Genomic DNA, 20,342 nt, shown 5'->3' with positions numbered 1-20,342 from the left:
GTCCCTAACTGCACCTCTTGCTCTCTCAGCTTATTAATTATGAATAAATAAAATATTCATTTCTGTATTTTTGTGCCTAGTTAAGCTATGTGGATTATGATAAAATTGTCATTTTAAAAAGGGGGTTCCAGTGCTAAAGTTTGGGAAGTACTGTTCTAGAAAGTAGTTGTGAGCACCAATGACAGTTGGTGCTTTTTAAAAAGCCTGGGTTTTTAGCCACATATTTGTGTGGTTTGCTGCAAAAGGAATCAGCATGTGCTACAGCAGAAATCAATACCTCTCTTCCACCCCCTCGCCAAAGCATATGTATATGTATATATATTTATATTCAAACATGAAGACCAAGAAACTAATCTTAACCCTTGGTGGATGAGGGGACCGTAAAAAAAAACACAAACAAAACTTGGATCTTCTTTATTTAGAGAAAGTTTGTTTAAATCTGCAACACTCTGGCAAGGAAGGCGGACTCAAACCGGAGAGGACACAGACAGATGGCAGCTGCAGCATAGCTACAAGGCTTTCACATGGCGAACAGAATGAGGAATGCCACCATCAAACAGAAGAGCCCCATGGCCTCTGAGAGAGCAAAACCCAGGATAGCGTAAGAAAACAGCTGCTGCTTGAGGGATGGATTCCTGTGCGTAGAACACAAAAGGAAGACCTGTAAGATAATACTACTGGCTTCTCCAACATAAGCTGCAAAGCATGTCTGAAGTCCACTTTGAAATATTTTTGTAGAAGCTCAGAACTGAACTGAAGTCACAATAAACACTGGCAGAACCTTGTTTAGAAGACAAGTACATTCTTTGATAGACCCACCACATCTTTCCAAAGTGTTTAGAGTAGTTATATACTGCTTTCTTGCACAAGTTTTCAAAGCTGTTTACACAGCAAAGGAGTAAGAAGATTCTACCCTGTCCCAAAGAGGGGTACATTCTTTAAAAGAAAGGAACTTCTGCAGCCATCATTGGGAGGGATTATGCAGGGATGACTAGGGACCAGTTGTTCTTTTCCTTGCTAAACTGAGAGCAACCACTTTTAAAATGTGCCTCTTTACTCACTAAGCAGAAGCAGACATTAGGGTTATTACAGTCTTTGGTACAGCTGGGAAAGGGGTATAGATAAGGGGTGGTAGCCTGGCCTGGCTTATAAAAGGTCTTGGATTCAATCTTTGGCATCTCCAGGTAGGGCTGAGAAAGGTCTGTCAAACCTTGGAGAGCCACTGACAGTGTAGAGTTAAAGACAATACTGGACTGTATGGACCAGTAGTCCAACTCATAGGTTTTTCCAAGCTTAAGAATACCAAAGGTTCCCAAGACAAAAACCCCACTTTATAGACAGAGAGTTCACTGTTAATGTTGGACCCTGAAGAGTGGAAGAGAAGCAAGAAGGAAAACTGGGGAAAGTGGAATTATTTGTTTGACTTGGGGCCACTTATTTTAAATGACAGGCATGGGTTCATTCTGTGTAGCCACACCATGTCTAAAGATCTGCAAGAATATTGCCTGAATAAATTCACAGATTTGTTCCATCTCTTAAAAAAATTGCTGCTTACAGACCTTTAGCCATGAGACTCCCTAAGAAAAGTTTTGGCATCTTAGGAGGCACAAAAACCAGCCTGTAGTAAAGGTTCATTGAGGTCAGGTTTAATCAATCAATCCACACTGAATATTTGCTTGTTTAGCACAAGACAGCTAACTTGACAGCACAGAGATAAAGATCTCCTAGGTGAAACCAGCTCTGCCTCATGCTACAGAACATTCTTTTCAAACTGAAATTCTTAAGAGATTGTTAATGGAATACTTTGCTGACAGATTTTTCACTAAGAATTATTTGGGAACCTTCATTTCTTTCTATTCCAGGCTTCCCTGATTGAGTTTTAATACTACCCTCTACTTTTAGAAACTACCTCCTACAAAATTAGGTGCATTGTCTGTCTTCAACCCCAACCATCCACCATTTACCTGGCATAACCAATGATTAAACTGCCAAACACCGTTCCAATTCCAGCTCCTGAACCAGCTACTCCCACTGTAGCAGCACCAGCACCAATAAATTTAGCAGCAGTATCAATATCACGGGAGACAGCAGTGGTCTGGAATTCCCGGTAAGCTGGCTGACGATGAGAAACGCCAAATGACTGGGGAAACAGCAAGTGATTAGCATGAGTTGTGAAACAAGAATCTGGTGTATGAACTGTTTTCCAAGTACTGCAGGCTGCACACAAACCACCACAATATCTTATTCTCAATAATGGGAGGCAACTGAAATGAAGACCACTGGCAGACACAGGCTTCTATATTTTGGGTCCCCAAGTCCAGGGATTGGCAATCTATAGCCTGCCAACCAAAGTTATCCAGCCTGCAGTCCCAAGGCTATCACCAGTGTTGGACAGCACTCTTATCCAGGAGGCAGCAGCACTGCGACTCCAACACACAGACTCCATGACTCCAGGGCTGCACCAGGACTCTGGCACACAGCAAAGCTACAGCACAGAGCTCAGCAACCCAGAAATTTGGCAGTGTCACGATGACATTATCACAAAGGTTGCTGACCCCTGCCCTAGTCAAATGTTGGAGAAAGAGTTGCCAACCTGCAATTCAGCTAAGAGTATTGATGGCTTAAGGCAAGCAGTACCACACCATTATGGTTATTCTGAAAGTTCTCATTTAAGGCAACCACGTGCAGGTTGTACAAAGAACCAGTTCTGTGCACAAATCCACTCCGTGACTGAAGGGGTGAAAGCAAATACTGTGGGAGGCTAGATAGTATGAATAGAAGAATTTCAGAACAGGGTTTATGAAGACTGCATATAAATGCAGTAACTTGTGATCCAATTATAAAACTGGACAAAGGATGTCGGTGTATCCTCTTGTGTCTTTTTTGGTTTGAGAACATTGTTATTTTACAGCATTGCAACAAAATCTCTCTGCCTTTGAGTTCTATTAATTAGGAGTCTAGGGAGGAACAGTAACAAGATAACCATCTCTGCCAAGAAATCAAGAGCGCCTTCTTAACTATTAGCCACTGCAGCTTTACATTTTCAGTAGCACAAGAACCCCAAACCACATACCGCAGCTTCACCCCATGCCAGCATCACCCCAATTCCTAGGAGGGATTAAGCCTGTGAAGGAAGAATTCACAGCAGGAGCTCTCCATACGTGACCTGAACTTTCTCATGGCTCTGATGCTACAAACATAATGCAGGAATGTGCTCTAGGGCACCCTAAAATGGTTTCCTAGATGAAGGGCTTTGCTTTTCCCTAAAATAACCTACTTTTCTCCTAATAGAACCTCTGTTCCTACTCTGCTTCTTCCCTCTGACAGGTCAATTACAACCCATCTTGGTGCTTACAGAAGTCAGTCAAGTGTATATGTTTCCTCTTATCCCCATACAAGTGGAATTTTGAAAACTGATGGAAGGTGGGGAAAGCCAGACACCACAGTGCTGAAAAAATAAGTGTGCGGAACAGTAAAATTCCCTACATGGAACAAGAATGGAAGGCAAACATCTTGATAACAGGAAGCCTGATCTTTAGCCTCCTCCGGTTTTCCATCTTGGGTTACTTGTGTATTTTCATGCTTCCTCTATTCTCTAGCTGCCACCATGAAGACTAGGACATTTGTTTTGAAAAATGGATGGTTGATGCATGTCAAGATTTTTCTATACTTAGTGGACGATTATTATAGCTTCCTTCTGTGAAACACCATGATAAAAACTGTATACACTAATTTCAAAGTCTAAAGCCCATACCAGCTTTGTAGGAAGTCATCTATGATAAGTTTGGTAGAAATCTAGCTTCCTAGATTCCCATGGAAAACTTGCAACTGCAAGATTACAGTGCTTTCCATCATATTTCACACATACGTTTAGTGAAAGAACATCATGTTGGAACTGGTCTGATGATATATTCCAACTAGCATATATTCTGGCCCACAAGTTATGCATTTATAAGGGCCCAGAAGCTAGCCTAGTTCCTGAACATGAACAATGTAGTAAAGACAGGTCACATCATTTATTCTTACCTGCACAGTCCGGGTCTCTGGCCCACTTAATACAGAAAGGGAAACTGGCCTGGACAGCACTCGAGAACAGCAGCGCAACTGAAGAAATAGATGTTTAATCCAAATTGAGATACAGATAATTGCGCACCAACTGAATCAATTCAGGTTCTTAGGCAGAGTCTTTCCCAGCCTTCCTACTTAAGATGCTTTAATTATAGAGGTCAGGAACTGAGTTTAATATATACAAAGAATGTTTTCTATTCCTGAAATACGGCCTTTTCCTAAATTCATAATGAGACACATTGTCTTTTGTTAAGCAAAAGGCAGTTACCTTAGATTTTCTTTAGAATCTCCACTATGATCATATGTACATTTGCTTTGGTATGGGTTGCCTGATATCACACAAGATCTTATGCTGAAGGTGGGTCAAGGGGAAACTGGATTTGACTCCAAACTGAGCCTGACTAGAGGTTCTGTGCATGGGTAGCAATTCTTCCTGGTCCCATGTAACATGACTAAATGTTTAAAAATATTTTTCAGTTCATTGTCCACTCTTATTTTTATGTTATTTATAACTGACTGCTTTTTAGCCACCTGTAGGATCTGACTGGACAGAAAGGACCTGGTGGTGTAAAAATATTAAATACAGGCTCCTCTGATCCAGCATACCAAGATTCTCCTTGTTTAGTGCCTGGATAACTAGATGTGAATCTGTGCAATTCTTAAAGAACATTTGATACAAAAAGTTCACTAGGCACAATCCAGAGCATTTGGCTCAGGTAAGTCATATTAAACTTAGCAAGATTTGAACACTTGTGTGCTTATATTTTAATGTATCATATTTGCTGGATAGTATATCCAGCATCACTGCAGTTAAGGATGAACTAGAGCACTGAAAGCCATTGCCTTTCCAGACACAGGACCTACATTGAACTCCAACTTACAACATTTAGCTTTTAACTTTTTATTCTGTACAGTATTTTGTAATCTGTTAGTCTTTTAAGGTGCAAGGTGACTTGAATATTAATTTTACCTTTACTACAACTTTCTGGTCTGTCCCAAATCTATAACCCAATACACCTGGTGTGTTTGAAGCACGCAACCTTGAGACTCCAGTTGAAAGCCAATGACTAGTTGACTTTCAGATCTATAACCAATAGCACAATTCCCAAGCAGCTAGGACTGTTACCCAGTTAAAGCTATTTTACAGCAAGATTCTAGGAACAGCTACTCAGAAGCAAACCTTGCTATGTTCAATGGGACTCAATTACAGGTAAGTGTGTATAGAATTAAATATTTGATCAAATTCATTTAAATATGCCAACTATGCAAATCTGCATATGACTAACATGGCACTTTCCTCCCTACAACTCTTGTTTTTGAGAATAAAAGTTGCAGCAAGCGCCACCTTAGAACAGCCATTCTGCCATCCCTCATAGAAAGGTTGAAATTCACAGTTTTTTTTAAAAATCCATTAACTCAGTTGATTAATCATTCATTCTAATAGTCACAAACCTAACAAGCCCTAACATGAGAACAGCCTAACTATTTTGTCACAGGAGCACAAGATTTTAAATTCAGTGTGCATTGGCATACCTGACGCTGTCACCCATTTGTTTCATAGGTTTCAAGAGTGCATTTGGATTAACACAAATTTGTGAAGAGGCACTTGTCTGTAACCCCAGCCAAGTGAAGTTTCTTTTAAAACTGTAAGAAAGTTGGTCAGTCATCAAAGTCAAATGTAGATCAGTACTAGTAGAGCGATTAGCAAATATGCTTTTTTTTGCATGCACTATTGTAGACCTATTTCCAAAACTGGCTGAACACCTCTATCAGAAACCTTTGCCTTTAGCACTTAAGGTAGGTTCAACCACACTTTACCAAGAATTCATTCAGTGACCTTGGACAGTTCACTGGACAAGTCATGAAGGAAACGTAAAGTACCGCAGATACTCACCTATAAGTCGATCTCACAGATAAGACAAGGGCAGGTTTTGAGCCCAAAATCATGGAATTTGCTATGACCCTCGGATAAGTCGGGGGTTTAACTTAGGGAGGTGTCCGATTATAATTTTGTCTGATTTTACCCAAGGCCAGATCCTGAAAAATAACCTCCCAGTAATTGTTACCTAAGAACTGTACAGTCACTAATTTATTAAAAAAAAAGTATATATACATAGTATGTATACACCTATACATCTATACTCCCATGAAAGTGAGGCTAGGATTGTAGCCTTAACTGTTTTAAGTGCTCTCTCTCTCACACACACAAACTTTTCCTTTTATAAAAGTTAACTCTTCCTCTCCCCCCCAGTACAACTTCATCAGTGGTGAATGATTATGGGGAGAGGGGCTAGCAAGCCTCAGCTTCGCAACAGAGAGCTTAAAGTTTGGATTCAATAAGGGGGAGGGGGCAAAAACAAGAAGGAAAGAGGAGATGGACTTAACCCTTTCAATGGCTTGAGAAACAAAGGTGCAGCCTTCTGCAGGCTGCCTCTCTCTCTCTAAAAAGATCACTCTCCCCCCTTCCCCACCCTGTCCAACTTCATCTGTGGGGAGATGGGAAGGGGGTTAGCAAGTTGGGCTTTCCAATGGAGTGCTTGAAGTTTAAATACAGTAGGAAGGGGGAACAAGAAGGAAAGAGGAGATGGACTCAGCTGTTTCAAATGACTGCTTCTCCCTCGCTCAGATGCCCCCTCCCACACACAGCTCATTGTCTCCTGCTCTGTCTTGGGTGCCACTCCAGAGATGCCTCCGTGGGCGCTGGTGCTGAGCGAGGGGGGCTGCTGATGGCTGTGGTGGCAATTGCCCTGCCCTGCGCTTGGAGCTTCTGCAGCTGGACAACAGCCTGAAGGAGCACATGGAGCACACCCGCACCACACCCACAGGCAGCTGCGAATGCTCAGCAGCAGCCCCAGCCTGCACAGCCTCCTCTCAGCAGAAGAACACTTGCTCCTTCGCTCGCGCTCTCTCTCCCTCCCTCCCTCAATAGCGATTGGCTGGCTCACTCGCCTTCCCCCCCACCCCCGCTGCTTGCCTGCCCTGGAGATAAGGCAGGGCAATGATTCAGGCTGCTTTTCTGGGAAGAAATTTTTCGCCTTATAGGCGAGTATCTACGGTACTAGAAAAATATGTATTATCTCCCCCGTTAAAAGGCATCTGAGAGCCAAGAGTTTCTTACCAAAGCTGGCGAAGCCAGGAGAGCTACTGGAGTCTGCATTCTGATTATCCTGAATAAAAGAAAACAAAACCACATTTACCCACATATGTGCTCCCCACAAAAAAACCCAGAAAGTCCAGTATGCAAAAAACTTGTCATTACTACAGAAAAATTAATTTGTTCTTCATTAATTCATCTTAATTCATAAAATTCAGCTTCTTTTGCATATTATAAAACCATTTTCTTCATAAAGGTTTTGCAACATGTCAATCCAAAGTTAAACTGGAAAGTCAGACTAGCTCTGACAGAGTGCTTGAGGAAAGAGAACCAGATAACAGCTCAGCTGCAGACCGACACTGTAGATGGCAGACAACAATTATCTTAAGAAATATATACAGAGTACAAATTAACAGCAGAACACAAGTTTTAGACTAACATGGCCAAGACAAAAATTCTCATTTACATAAATCAAGATTAGACAAGAAACATATTTAAGCCTATGATTGAGACCCTACACATACCTCTACCAGCTAGTAGTTGTGAAAAGCAGTCAGGCAGAAAGGTCACAGACTTTACTATAAGTTGACGAACTTTTCAGTTACACCTTTCATCCAACACCTTGCAACAGCACACTGAGAAAGGGGCCAGAGTGGGCAACAAAGCCATTTCCCCCATCTCTTTTAAATTCCTTTTCCAACTCTTAAACCTAACAGAAGGCATCCTAGTTTACTCCTCTTCCCATCATCACCCTCCTGAAACCCCCCCCCCACAAACTTCCATATTTGTTGGGTCCACTTTCTGTTTATTCTCTTCACAGCAATTATCTCATTCAGTCCATTTGTCCCACTTCCTTTGGTCCATTAGCTTTCCTCAGCTTCTTCCAATCATTTGTCTTACCCTTCTGCTAGTTAATTATGATTAAAGCGTTCATCATAAGCAACTATCATATTTACTGTGACAAAACCTTCACAACCTAAGGCCCCTAATTTTGTAGATCAGAAGCTCTGGTCCCTAGAAAGGACTGTACCACAATAATTCTGTTAGCTTTAAGAACAGAATTCGTAAATTTTTAATTCTTGTTAGGAATTTAGAACCAGCTCTCTCTCTGGAATCATTTCGGCAGGGCTTTAAGACTTTTTATTCAAAGAGGCTTTTAACTGCTGACACATTGGACTGGTACTTTTTTTACAAATGTGATTTTAGGTGATCCATTGGGGTCTGATTTGTTTTAATTGTTTAAATCTTACTATGTTGTGTGCTCCTTTCACCAGCAGTTCCTAAACTGTGGGTTAGGACCAGACAGTGGGTTATGACCTGATTTTTGGTGGGTTGCAAAACTGACAAGCCAATAGCCGACAAGGAAAATGTTTTTAGCCCTATGGAAACTGAAACAGAGCAACACATGATCAAGTAGGTAAATGTGCCTCAGCTCTTAATGAAGGACAGACAAAGGGGAATGCAAGGTCACTAGTCCTGATCCAATTTTGTTGAGCTATGAATGCACAGCTCAACAAAAGCTCCAGAAGGAACCCCCTCTCCACCATTGTAAAAAGGTTAGAAACTTGAGTAGTTCGGTAAGGTGAAACTTTTTAAGTCTCATAATGCTAGGTGGGTCCCAACAGAGAAGATACATTCAACCACTGTGCTGTGGCACATTGGTGTGCCATAAATGGTCTACAGGTGTGCCGTGGGAGTTTGGAGGATTATATATTAGCAGGGCCATTGGGAGCATGTAAGCCCTTGGCCAGCAGTGTGGTGTCAACTGTCAAAATACACATGATGTGCCTTGACCACTCTACTACCTTCTCAGTGTGCTGCAAGATGAAAAAGGCCACAAATCACTGCATAAGAACATAAGAAACAGCCCCACTGGATCAGGCCATAGGCCCATCTAGTCCAGCTTCCTGTATCTCACAGCGGCCCACCAAATGCCCCAGGGAGCACACCAGATAACAATAGACCTCATCCTGGTGCCCTCCCCTGCATCTGGCATTCTGACATAGCCCATTTCTAAAATCAGGAGGTTGTACATACACGTTATGGCTTGTAACCCATAATGGATTTTTCCTCCAGAAACTTGTCCAATCCCCTTTTAAAGGCATCCAGGCCAGACGCCATCACCACATCCTGTGGCAAGGAGTTCCACAGACCCACCACACGCTGAGTAAAGAAATATTTTCTTTTGTCTGTTCTAACTCTCCCAGCACTCAATTTTAGTGGATGTCCCCTGGTTCTGGTGTTATGTGAGAGTATAAGGAACATCGCTCTATCCAGTTTATCCTTCCCATGCATAATTTTGTATGTCTCAATCATGTCCGCCCTCAGGCATTTCTTTTCTAGGCTGAAGAGGCCCAAACACCGTAGCCTTTCCTCATAAGGAAGGTGCCCCAGCCCAGTAATCATCTTAGTTGCTCTCTTTTGCACCTTTTCCATTTCCACTATGTCTTTTTTGAGACATAAGAGTGCCATTTAAAAAAGCAAGTCCAGATGTTAAAAAGTTTTGATACCACTGCTTTTATGTTTTGAGTCGCCTTGGGTGCCCCACTGGGTTGTAGAAAGAAGGGTAAAAAACTTAGGAAATAATAAAATAAAATTTTATTAATGGGGAGGGAGGGAGGCACTCCTTAAGGACCCCTTCTTCACTTTGATGCTGCACAAATTTTAACCTGCTCTTTTATTGCTATCTTTTAATGGTTTTGATTTGTACAGTTGATTTTAATTGTTTTATCTTCATGTTTGCTTGTTGCACACCATTTGGGTTTTTTTTTAGAAAAGCTGCATATAAATCTAATAAGTAAACATAATTAAAATAAAAACTTAATTTCATTTAAATAAAAGTTTAAATCACAAGGCAGCCCAGAACTGCACATCCTTAGGACTCCCTTCTCTAGAGGAACCCCCAATGCCTACGCCACACAGACCCAAAGAGTGAGGTGGTTTCTCACTTAAACTGGCCTCTGGTGGGCAGAGACAGGGCAAGATAGAAAGGCTCACCAGTAATGGGCCTTCCACCCCTGTTTCCTCCATTGCCTCTGCATAGGGCTGCTGAAGCCTTCTCAGTGGGGCCAGGGAGCAGTCCCCAGGGGCCCCGCTCAGCCCCCAGCCTCAGGGGCCCGGCCCGAGCTGACCGACGCCCTCCCCCAGGCCCCAGCCGACGGACGGTTCGCCCACCCGGCTGGCTTGCACTCCCCCTCCTGCCCCAGGGCAGCCCCTCCACGCTCACCTCAAAGCCGAGGCTCTCCCGACCAGGCACAGCCCAAACCCCCCGCGCACGCGCCCGCCCTCACTCGCTCACCTTGCCACTGTTCCCCACAGCGTCCTCCGTTCCTATTGGCCGCCGCGACGCAAGAGAACGTTGCCCCGGAGGCTGACGGGACGCGAAAAAGCTCTTCCTCGCTCGCTATTGGCTCCGTCCCGCGCGCTCGCGCGGGGATTGGCCGGTTCCCAGGATTCGACGCTCGCCCATTGGATGGCTCCGCGGGGAGCGCTCCCGTTAGAAAACTCCATGGAGCGCGATGAAGGGAGGAGGCGAGTCACGTGGGTCTCCTTGACAGAACGAAGAGTAAAATACCAATGGGCGGCGGCGGAGAAACGTTCTAGAGTCACGTGATATTCCGAAGCCAGGACACTTCTTGACGTGGGGAAGGGCAGCAACGCTCCTGTGGTCCTTGCCCACCAGTCAGAGCAGGCACGTGACTCTTTGGTTCTGCGTTCAGTTGTTGGAGGCCTAGCTAGGCCACAGCCTGAGGGGCACCTGCGCGGGTGCTGTGCCAAGGGGGGCACATGGTGCCCCTCAGGCTCTGCCCTTGTTATGGGGGGGTGCTGGTGACTTCTTGCCCCCAGTGGCGTACCTGGGGGGACAAATGCCCTGGGTGTTGCATCTCCTTTCACTGGAGGACAGGCAGCCCCAAATCATGCCCTGGGGAATGGCTGCCCCCCTTGAGAAGAAGGGGGTGGTGCTGAGGGCAAGGCTGGTGTCGCTGCCCCCACAAGTGTGGCACCTGGGGCATTTACCCCCTTGCCCCCCAGGTACGCCACTGAGGGCACAAAGCCACCAGCACCCCAAGGGCAGAGTCTGAGGGGCACTGTGAGTTGAAGCCCTGGGCTGTCACCCTCTCCTTGGGGCCCCCGTTCCTTCTGTGGAAGCTCCCCCTCAGAAGGGGTGCCCATTCAAAGGGAGCTTCCACAGGAAAAGGAAAGGGGGCATGAAGCTGCCAGCAGCCCCTTCTCCGGGGAGAACCTAGGAGTGACATCATGAAGTCACACCATCGTGATGTTACTGCCCTGGCACTGGGTCAGTGAGTTAGAGCCCACTCCTATCCAGTTTTCCAGTGCCGGTGCAGCCGTGCCAATGGGGCATGCACTGCATCCTGTGGTAGACGGACAATCACAGAAGCCTCAGCAAGGTAAGGGAACACTTGTTCCCTTACTTTGGGACTGCATTACGGCAGCACTGGCACTGGAAAGTTGGATAGAATTGGACACTTATGCCTCTGCTTACACATGATGGGTTCTTTACGCTAGTTTTGAATAAAGGTTTGTGGTGATGACTAACAGCTGAATATGAGGGACTGAGAGCCTAATCCTATGTATGTCTACTCAGAAGTAAGTAGCATTATATTCAGTGGGCCTTACTCCCAGGTAAGTGGTGGCTAGGATTGCAGCCCAAGTCCTCTGACAAGCATTGTGTGTGAGTTGATATGAATGTTTGATTGCTGGGTTTGCATCTGTGACGACTTATTTCTCATACACAATGCTCTCATGATGTTTCCTTTGTCAAGGGATGATCAACCACTGTGCAAACTAGGCTTTAGCCCATTAACCCCTGCGAACTGGGTAAGAGGCACTTTTAAAGTGGGTGCTCATCTTTTATTTAGCAGGGGGAGAGTAACTGGCCCTCCTCACCCCAGCAGTGTCTTTTCTAGTGGCTGTCTGCTAGTGTTCTTCTGCATCTTTTTAGATTGTGAGCCCTTTTAGGACAGGGAGCCATTAGAGCCATTAGTTATTTGATTTTCTCTGTAAACCACTTTGTGAACTCTGTTGAAAAGCTGTATATAAGTACTAATACTAGCAAGTACAGTAATAGAAATGTGTCTGTGAACATTGTAGAGAGAGTGTTGAAGCCAATGCCACCCAGGTAGGATGAGAGTCAGATTAAGTTATTTCTGCCCAATGTTGCATATATGCAAAAGGGATCAAATGTGTACACCTGTGGACTGGGCAAAAGTGAGTTAAGCTAATGTGGGATCTATAGCATATGTTATCAAGGGGCCCTACATTTTAAAAATACACAAACCTACACTGCTCAATAATTGACCGTAGTCCTCTGTATATTCAAACAACTGACTACTGCTCTCTTGGTTACAGTTTAGACCAGTGGTTCTCAAACTCTCAGAGAGAGCTTGAGCTGCTGTAAGTAAATGCGGGGGCGGGAGGAAGACTGACGTGATCTGCTGGATCACACCATTTTGGAGAGGTGCAGAGGCTTGTTGCCACTTACCAGAGCCTGTAGCAGCCTCCTGAGGATATGGGGAGTGCCCATGCCAGCCTCAGCAGGGCTCCCCATGCTGCAGAGACCCTCAAAATCATGATCACAACCACTCTGGTTTTGCATTCATGAAACCAAAAGTGGTTGCAAACGTGATTATTACTGACTCTGCAGTGTGGGAGTCCTGTGGAAGCTGGCGTAGGGGCTCTCCACAGCCCCAGGAGGTCGATGCAGGCTCTGGTAAGTGGCAGGAAGCCCCTGCAACCCTCCAAAGTGGTGCAAAGCAGTGAATCATGTCACTGCTGTACCCCCTCCCTTCTCCTTAAGGGGGCAGAAGTCAGGTCTCTCTGGCTGGGGCATTGTGACACCCCAGTTTGAGAACCAATGGCTTAAAGTGAACCATCTTGAGATGCAAGTTCTTTCACTGGCAATCTGATGTGATGTATTAGGTCTACTGACTTGCAGCACTTACCGTTTGCTACAAGCAAACAATACTGTAAACTTATTAAGTTTATTCGTGAAAGAGGTGCTGTACTTCAGGCTTCCAGCAATAACTGTTTATTGTAAAACTATCCAAAATAAATCATCTTAAATCCTTATGTAACTGACAGACCAATCTATGCATGTCTTCTCAGAAGTAAGTCCATTTGTGTTCAGTGGGGCTTACTACCAGGTCAGGAAGTATAAAATTGCAGCCTGAGGCATCTAAATTTCAGTTTTTTGCCCTTAGTCTCTTCTCTCAGGTTAAAACAGTGGTGTTGGGGGGGGGATGTTAAGTTTTGCAGGCATCAAAGTGTCATGTAAGCAGCCCCTCCTCCTCACTTCTAAAGCCTGATCCTGATCCACTTGAAAGCAATGCAGAGGAGACGTTTCCACATTGCTCTCAGTGCCTGGAATGGCTTGGAAGGTGAGGGGAAGGGGCCACTTACACAGTGCATTGAGATGCCTGCAAAACTTACCGTTTCCTCCCACCTCCCAACGCCACTTGGTAAAGAGGAGAGCAGGTTCCTAACCACTCACCAAGGCCTCTGCAGCAGGACTGGATTGTTAGGTCTTGCACTCAAATTTTGACCTGCCTCTTAATGGCACAGTACATAACAGTCTCCACTGGTGTTTTCATCCACTCGACTTTTATGTCTTTGCACTTTCAGCCATTTTAAATTATAACCACGTTTCAAATTTTGTCCATGTACCTTGCTCTTTAATCCGATTTCAATGATCTCCAGTCCTCCACAATGTTCATCAACATTCTTATCTTTATTTTTATTTTATTTCTATATTTCTTTTTATACAGTTATTTATTTATTTATGTTTTTTGCCAGCCAAAATAAATTTGCAAACTAAGTAAGGCTATGTTTTGATATTCATCCAATTTTGAACTTTGTCCATGCTCTGGTCCCTAACCTGATGAAAGTGCAAGGTACTGCTATATTTCCAAATCAAGCAAACATTACGAAGTCACTACAGACCCCCAATGCTCTCTCACCCCAAAGAAACTAGTAGCACAGTCCTATGCGTGCTTACCAGTGAGCAAGCCTCTCTGTCTATAAGTAGACTTACCTCTGAATAAATATATATAGAATTGCACTGTAACTTCTAAGTAAATGTTATTAGGATTGTGCTGCATGTCTGGTAGTGTTGCCACTGTACTTCTTGAGAAAGTGGAGAACAAGAACATCCCTATTCCAGGGCTACTTGAAGCTCATGTGAGCTCAGGCATAAGGATAGCAAGGAGAAAGGAAAGAGTTGTTTGAGGGAGCAGGAGTTCTTCACACAGTTGAATGCAGTGGAGTTGGAAACAGGAAATATTACTTGTTTTCAGACTTAAAAACATAACAGGCTCTAAATCTATATAAATTATTGTATACGTTTGTTTAAAAATAGCATTTTATTTTTGAGATGTTTTTCTTCTTATCTGGCCATCCCAGTGTAGTATTTACTATTGAGCTATCCAACTTAGTCATGCTGACCTAATTTGAACGTGTCTCACTCTCTTGATTCTTACTGTGTAGTTGACAATTACAGATAGTTTTGCTGGAAGGTTGCTTTGAAGGAGGTACTATGGGATCCAAACTTTGAAGTGGATCAGTAGATGCCTCCCAGTTCACTCACCAACCAGTAGGAGGAGACATTAATCTGTTTTAAGTCATATGATTGCCACCTTTTTTGGGAACAATTCATTCAATCTCATTGCAAGAGAATGGATGTTATAGGTAGATAACCATACTTAGGTAGATAATCATAAACATACTTAACAAGAAGTAACTCTCATTTAGCTCAGTTGAATTTCCCTACAAGTAACCATAATTTGAATTGGCCTATTAGAATCACATTATGTTTCTGAATGTTTAGGAAGCAAAATGGGAGAAAGTGTGGAGAGAGCCCACACACTTATGACAAAGGTAAAGCCTGATTCTACAATATGTTTATACTTGCAAATAAGTCCCATTGAATTCAGTGAGATAGACTCCCGTGTAAGCATGAATAGGGTTATATCCTAAGGCACGGGTGTCAAATTTGATTCATACAGCAGGCCGAATTGCATGCATGGCACCTGCTGAGGGCCGGAAGTGACATCATCATTAAGCCATTCCTGCCCAATGTTGCATATATGCAACAGGGACCAAATGTGTACACCTTTGGGCCAGGCAAAAATGGATTAAGCAGATGATGGCCACAAATAAACACTTTCTCACTTAGTTGCATTAGTTGCAAATGACAGAAAAATATGCAAATCTTGGTCATACAGGTGCAGCCTATTTATCCATGAATTTTTTATCTGTGGATTTGTCTCAACACGGGTGGGGTGGGGGAACCGAAAGTCACACACCTGTATTTTCAAAATATAGGAGAGGTCAATTATTCATGTTGCCCTTTCAGCTACACCGTTTCTGCCAAGGCTTCACTTTGCAGCTCAAGTGCTCCACAAATTGCCACCTTTGCAGAAATAGCGCTGTTGAAAGGATGGCCCATGTGATAGTTTGGCTCTTTCACGGAACCTCAGCAGCATTTCTTTCACTGATGTTGGTCTGCACCTTCTCCCATGGCATTCCTTGACTCCTTCCATCCCTTCCAGAGCCTTAACAGGTGGCACTGCTGTAAGGGTGGCACTGTGAGACCTCCATTGAAACATATGCTGGAAGCATAAAGAGCTTGCGTGGGCCATGTCCAGCCCACATTTGTTTGACACCTGTATTCTAAGGCATAGGATTGGGTTGCAGGAAAACCTTTTGTCTGTAATGCTGCACGTGTGGATGTTTATGTGATATAGAAAACTGTAAAGGGGAATTTTTAAATAGAAAAAAAATCCTGTTCTATTGAGAGGTTTTTCATTCTCTTTGGAGATTCAGGGAATTTAAAAAGTACTGTATTGTCAAAAATCAAGAGTACTTGGGAAAATGACCTGCATTTTCTCGAAATGTACATTTGATTTCAAAATGACTAGCATATGCTATCTTGTAACATTTACAAATAACACACTTCCTACATGGGAAGATTTGTGTCAGAAAAGGGAGCAAATTTACTGCTCCTCCATTTTTAATTGATGATCTGACAGGCTTCAGGGTCTGTCAGCTGGCTGGAAACAAAACCTTTAAACTTTTGCTAGATCTAACTCAAACTGTTTAGGACTGGATAGCCTGGAAAATCTACTTAGCAACAAGTGTCAAGTCTCTGCCCACATACAGAACTACTTCTCCCAGCATTCCCTTTTAAAGGGAGGTGCTTTCAGCTGTAACTTTCCAGGTTGGGCTGGTCCCATGAGCGAAAGTATCAGATTTCCTTCTTTGCCAATCATCTCTCAAGTCTCTGTTTGGGGAAATAGCAGCTGCTTGTCATTCTCTGTGAAGAAGGCTTTTCTGTCCTCTGCCTGGGTAGAAGGGTGAGTAGATAGTGTGGAAGGGAGGGGGGAATTAATTTATTGTTGATGCCTAACTCCTTCCTTAGTAGTGACTGGGAAAGGGATTGTTTATAAAAGTGTCTACCATCACAAGAGGAATAGACAAGGCTGTAATAAATGAAGGAAGGAGTCAGAGCAGTGGCATTGCTTGAGATTTGATGCCATGCTCTTGTCTATGTCTCTCTTCAGTATGATTTATTTAGTCCTGTACAAGGGAAGGAGATAGCTTTTTAAATGACAAATGACTGAGAGATCATTTTGGAAAGTATAAAAACATTTATTAGTGAAAGATCTGTCCTTTATATGATGGGTGGGGTGTGTGTACAGGAAGAGCTTGCACGGACCTCTGGGGGATGCAGTGAGTCACTCTGCAATCTGATATGTTTCATTTTTCTTATCACAATTGGCGAGGGCCATTGTTCATTTACTTTCCCTCGTCATTGGCAATCATTCAGTTATATGGGGAAAAAGAAAAAGGGTGCATGCTAGGATACTGTAGGAGCTAAGCATGCCCTCTGGTGACTCCAGCAATTGAGAAGTGTCCTAGGTGCATAACCCTGCTCTGGAGGATTCTGTTCCTTGGTTATGCTGAAGTGTGACAGAAGGTTGGAAGCTGGTTTCTGTATCTATAAATTGTTTGTTTCTCCTGCTTATAACTTGTCCATCCTTTGAAGTATTTTGGCAGGGGGTATTATCCCGTTCTATCTTCAGAACAACTCTAGGAAGCATGTTAGCCTGAAATGTTACAGGCTCACAGTCAGTCATTCAGTGTATATCAGAGTGGGGTTTCGTACCTCTGTCTCCCTAATCCACTACACCAGTGGTTCTCAAACTGTGGGTCCATGGCCCACCAGTGGGTCACTACACAATTTTTGGTGGTTCATGAAACTGAGAGGGCAGATTAGGCTATGTGCATCAACGGTAAACAACCTGCCTCTTGTAGGGGGGAACACTGCTGCCCAATCACCATTATAGTTAGAGGCTTGAGGTACTGCTACAGATAAACTTTTTTTTAAGGTGGGTCCAGATGCTGAAAAGTTTGAGAATCATTGTACTACACCACACTGGACCTTACTTTTGCTTACTGTAAATGGGGCAAAAAATTTTTTAATACAGCTTTATATATTACAGTGTGAAAAAAGTGTGCTGTTATGTCATGTGTGTTACTCAGGTTGTCACAGTTTTCCTGGTTCTTCCTTGTGTCTCTGAAAATAGCCTGACGTGCACACGAATCCTTTCCAGGGCCTTTGTGCAGTCTTTACATTACAGGGTGCTGTTAAAATACAGGAGCAAGGTCAGGGGAAAAAAGATGACAACCCTATATATGACACGCCTTGGGAGAAGAGCTGCACTAGCATGGGAGATCATGGTAATGGGCAGGTGGATAAATAGGGTTTTTTATTCTTTTTGGACATTACTGAAGAGAATGCACCCTTAATTTGGTATAGTGAGGCTGTATACAGGGGTGAGGGCATGAGAAGTGTCAGCTGCCACCAACTACATAACTGTAGGAGTAGAGTTTATATGAATTCTAATCTAATGGATCCAATCATATGGATTCTAATTCTTAACTGGGGGAGGGGGATATGTTGCTTTGCTCTTTATCATTTTTCCTGCCATAAAACTGAACAAAGGGAGGAGGGAAGAGAATTCCTCTCCTTTTCTGAGTACTTTCACTTTAGAGACTAGTACTGACTATCACTGGAGAAGTCGTTTCCATCGGCACACTGGCTAATTGGTTGTAGGCTTTTCTGCACTCACAGCCTGCTAGAATCGGCCATTGTTTGTTTGGTTTTCTTTTTTTCCCCCCTATTCTCTTGGGTCCTACCCCATTGTCTCAACAGAAGTATTTGGGTGTGTATCAGCTGCTGTATGTTTATTGTGCTATAATTAATCTGGAAAGGTTTTACAAGAAACTGAAACTAAAGTTTCAGAGAGAGAGAGTGAGAGCACACTGTGTATAGTTGTTAAGACTGTAAATTGAGAAGTCCTTAGTTGAAAATGTCACTTCTGCCGCATGCTCTGTTGGTGGTATTAGGCAAACCACCATCTCATTGTATCTCCTCCTCCATTGGCAATATTAGGAGAAAACAACCTGTCTACCTTATAAGATTGTTTTGAGGATTACTATAACAATATGTGAAGCATTATGGGGAAGGCTGTAGCTCAGCTGCAACATGCCTGCTTTGCATGGAGAATGGCTGGATTCAATCCTAGGTACCTGGGAAGAGACATGAAGACTTGGGGACCTTTAGTGAATAGCTCCTGTTTGCAGATGGAATGGTTGGAAGGAACTGACAGTGGAGCAACTTGACTGAGAGAGTTGCTCTAATATTACAGGGCTCCTTGGGAATTGCTAGTGAGTCTTCTTGGAGCCCAAAGGTGCCAGAAATTCAGGTACCAAATCCCCACCTGAGATTTGCACCAGTGGGCTGCTTGAGTATTTAAAAAAAAAACAACAACTTTATTTCAATTTTCCATTCTTTGTTATAACAAATAATACAGTAAAAGCTATTTGTGTATATCCTTTTCAGATACAAAACTATCTGCTCTTTGCACAAAAAGTACGCTTTTCACACAAGAGCAGCTCTATTGTTTCAGGTCAAAGGCCCACCTAGGCTAGGCCAGCATGCTGTTTCCCATCACAGCTGCCTCTGGGAAGTCCACAAGCAGGAGAGAAAGGCAGACTTTTCTTTTTGGCATCTTTGTCAACCTACAATTCCAACAAATATAATGCAACTTCATATGTTCTTACATAGTATATTGTAGTAGGTAAGCAACTGAGCCATGAGCCTGGAACTGTCTTGTTCAAATCTTACCTTTTAAATGAACTGGTAGCCTTAGCCACTCGACCTTATATTGCTTCAGGCCCCCCCCCCAATAAAAAAGTGACTTGTAGAGATTACGAAGCACGTTGAATATTCTAAAGAGCTATTTTGAGGTTGTTGTTGTTATTAATTGAGAGACCTGTGTGTTAGCAGAGGTGCTGTTAACCATGGCTGCATATATAATTTATGCTCAAGTTGTTTATTCTTGAATTCTTTCCAGATTGAGACTGTCTCTCATAACCCTTATTCCCCTTTCAATCCTCATGCGTTGACTTTGCTCCATGCATGTTCATTTTTTATTCACGTTGGCCGTGACATCCTGTTAACCAAAACAAATTTTACATCAGAAATCCATGCAGTCTAAGAAGCATGAGAGAGGCGATCTGGCAGCTTGGGCAAGAGGAAAGCCAGACCACTGCCTAGTTTATCTGCACCTTTGCTTCTGTTTTCCCATCTGTAGTTAAACATCAGAAAAGAGATTTCTGCTTATCCACCCTAGTTCTAATGTAGATCATTTGTGAGATAAATCAAGATAAGTGAAAGCAATTTCATAACTTATATTTTATTCTGCAGTAGGATTGCCAACTTTTCTTCTGGTCTTGCTCCTCTGCCTCTAAGATAGGTATAATAGCTATCATAGCATGGCAGCTAAGAGATTGAATTATGCTCTAGGAATTCACTTCGACGTTATCTGAGCGTCGAACTTAACACAACAATAGATCTACTGTTAGATCTTCTTTAAAAAATGTTTTAGACAGTAGCAGTGGTGCTGTGTGTGAGACCAGGACTGGGGCCACTGCATTTAGGTCTTTCCTTAGCTATTGGCTACCTGATAAAAATAGCCCCAGGGGGGAAGGCCTCAGGTGTCTTCAGGCAAATGATTATCTCACAGCCCTTTATCTGCAATATGGGTATGAAAATATTTCCTTACTTCACTAGTAAGAATTACTGAGGGCTTGCCTT

The 20,342-nt window shown here is 43.2% G+C and overlaps 2 protein-coding genes across 4 annotated transcripts in view; one reads left to right on the top strand and one right to left on the bottom strand.

Moving 5' to 3' along the window:
• Positions 1-399: 399 nt before the first annotated feature.
• ATP5MC1 (ATP synthase membrane subunit c locus 1) lies at positions 400-10,537 on the bottom strand. Of its 2 annotated transcripts, none has more exons than XM_066626910.1 (5): positions 10,461-10,537; positions 7,187-7,235; positions 4,027-4,104; positions 1,965-2,140; positions 400-635 (listed from the first exon to the last, which is right to left on the bottom strand). In XM_066626910.1, exons 2-5 carry the CDS (start codon positions 7,223-7,225, stop codon positions 521-523), a joined length of 408 nt encoding a protein of 135 aa, XP_066483007.1. In that variant the 5' UTR covers positions 7,226-7,235; positions 10,461-10,537; the 3' UTR covers positions 400-520. The 2 variants fall into 2 exon arrangements, with proteins under 2 accessions (XP_066483007.1, XP_066483006.1); XM_066626909.1 differs by having other exon boundaries at positions 10,389-10,474.
• Positions 10,538-10,673: 136 nt separating this feature from the next.
• The window catches only part of CALCOCO2 (calcium binding and coiled-coil domain 2), a 39,611-nt gene continuing 29,942 nt past the window's right edge, over positions 10,674-20,342 (top strand). The window contains exon 1 of one of the 2 annotated variants that reach the window (XM_066626906.1): positions 10,674-10,853. The gene's annotated coding sequence lies outside the window, so the exon portion shown is untranslated. Of the gene's footprint in view, positions 10,854-16,430; positions 16,534-20,342 lie in introns of those variants that run through there. The other variant, XM_066626907.1, reaches the window with a different exon arrangement.

This window comes from Tiliqua scincoides, chromosome 5, assembly GCF_035046505.1.
Source record: "Tiliqua scincoides isolate rTilSci1 chromosome 5, rTilSci1.hap2, whole genome shotgun sequence".
Lineage (NCBI taxonomy): Eukaryota > Metazoa > Chordata > Lepidosauria > Squamata > Scincidae > Tiliqua > Tiliqua scincoides.
This window is presented reverse-complemented; position numbering and strand designations above follow the sequence as displayed.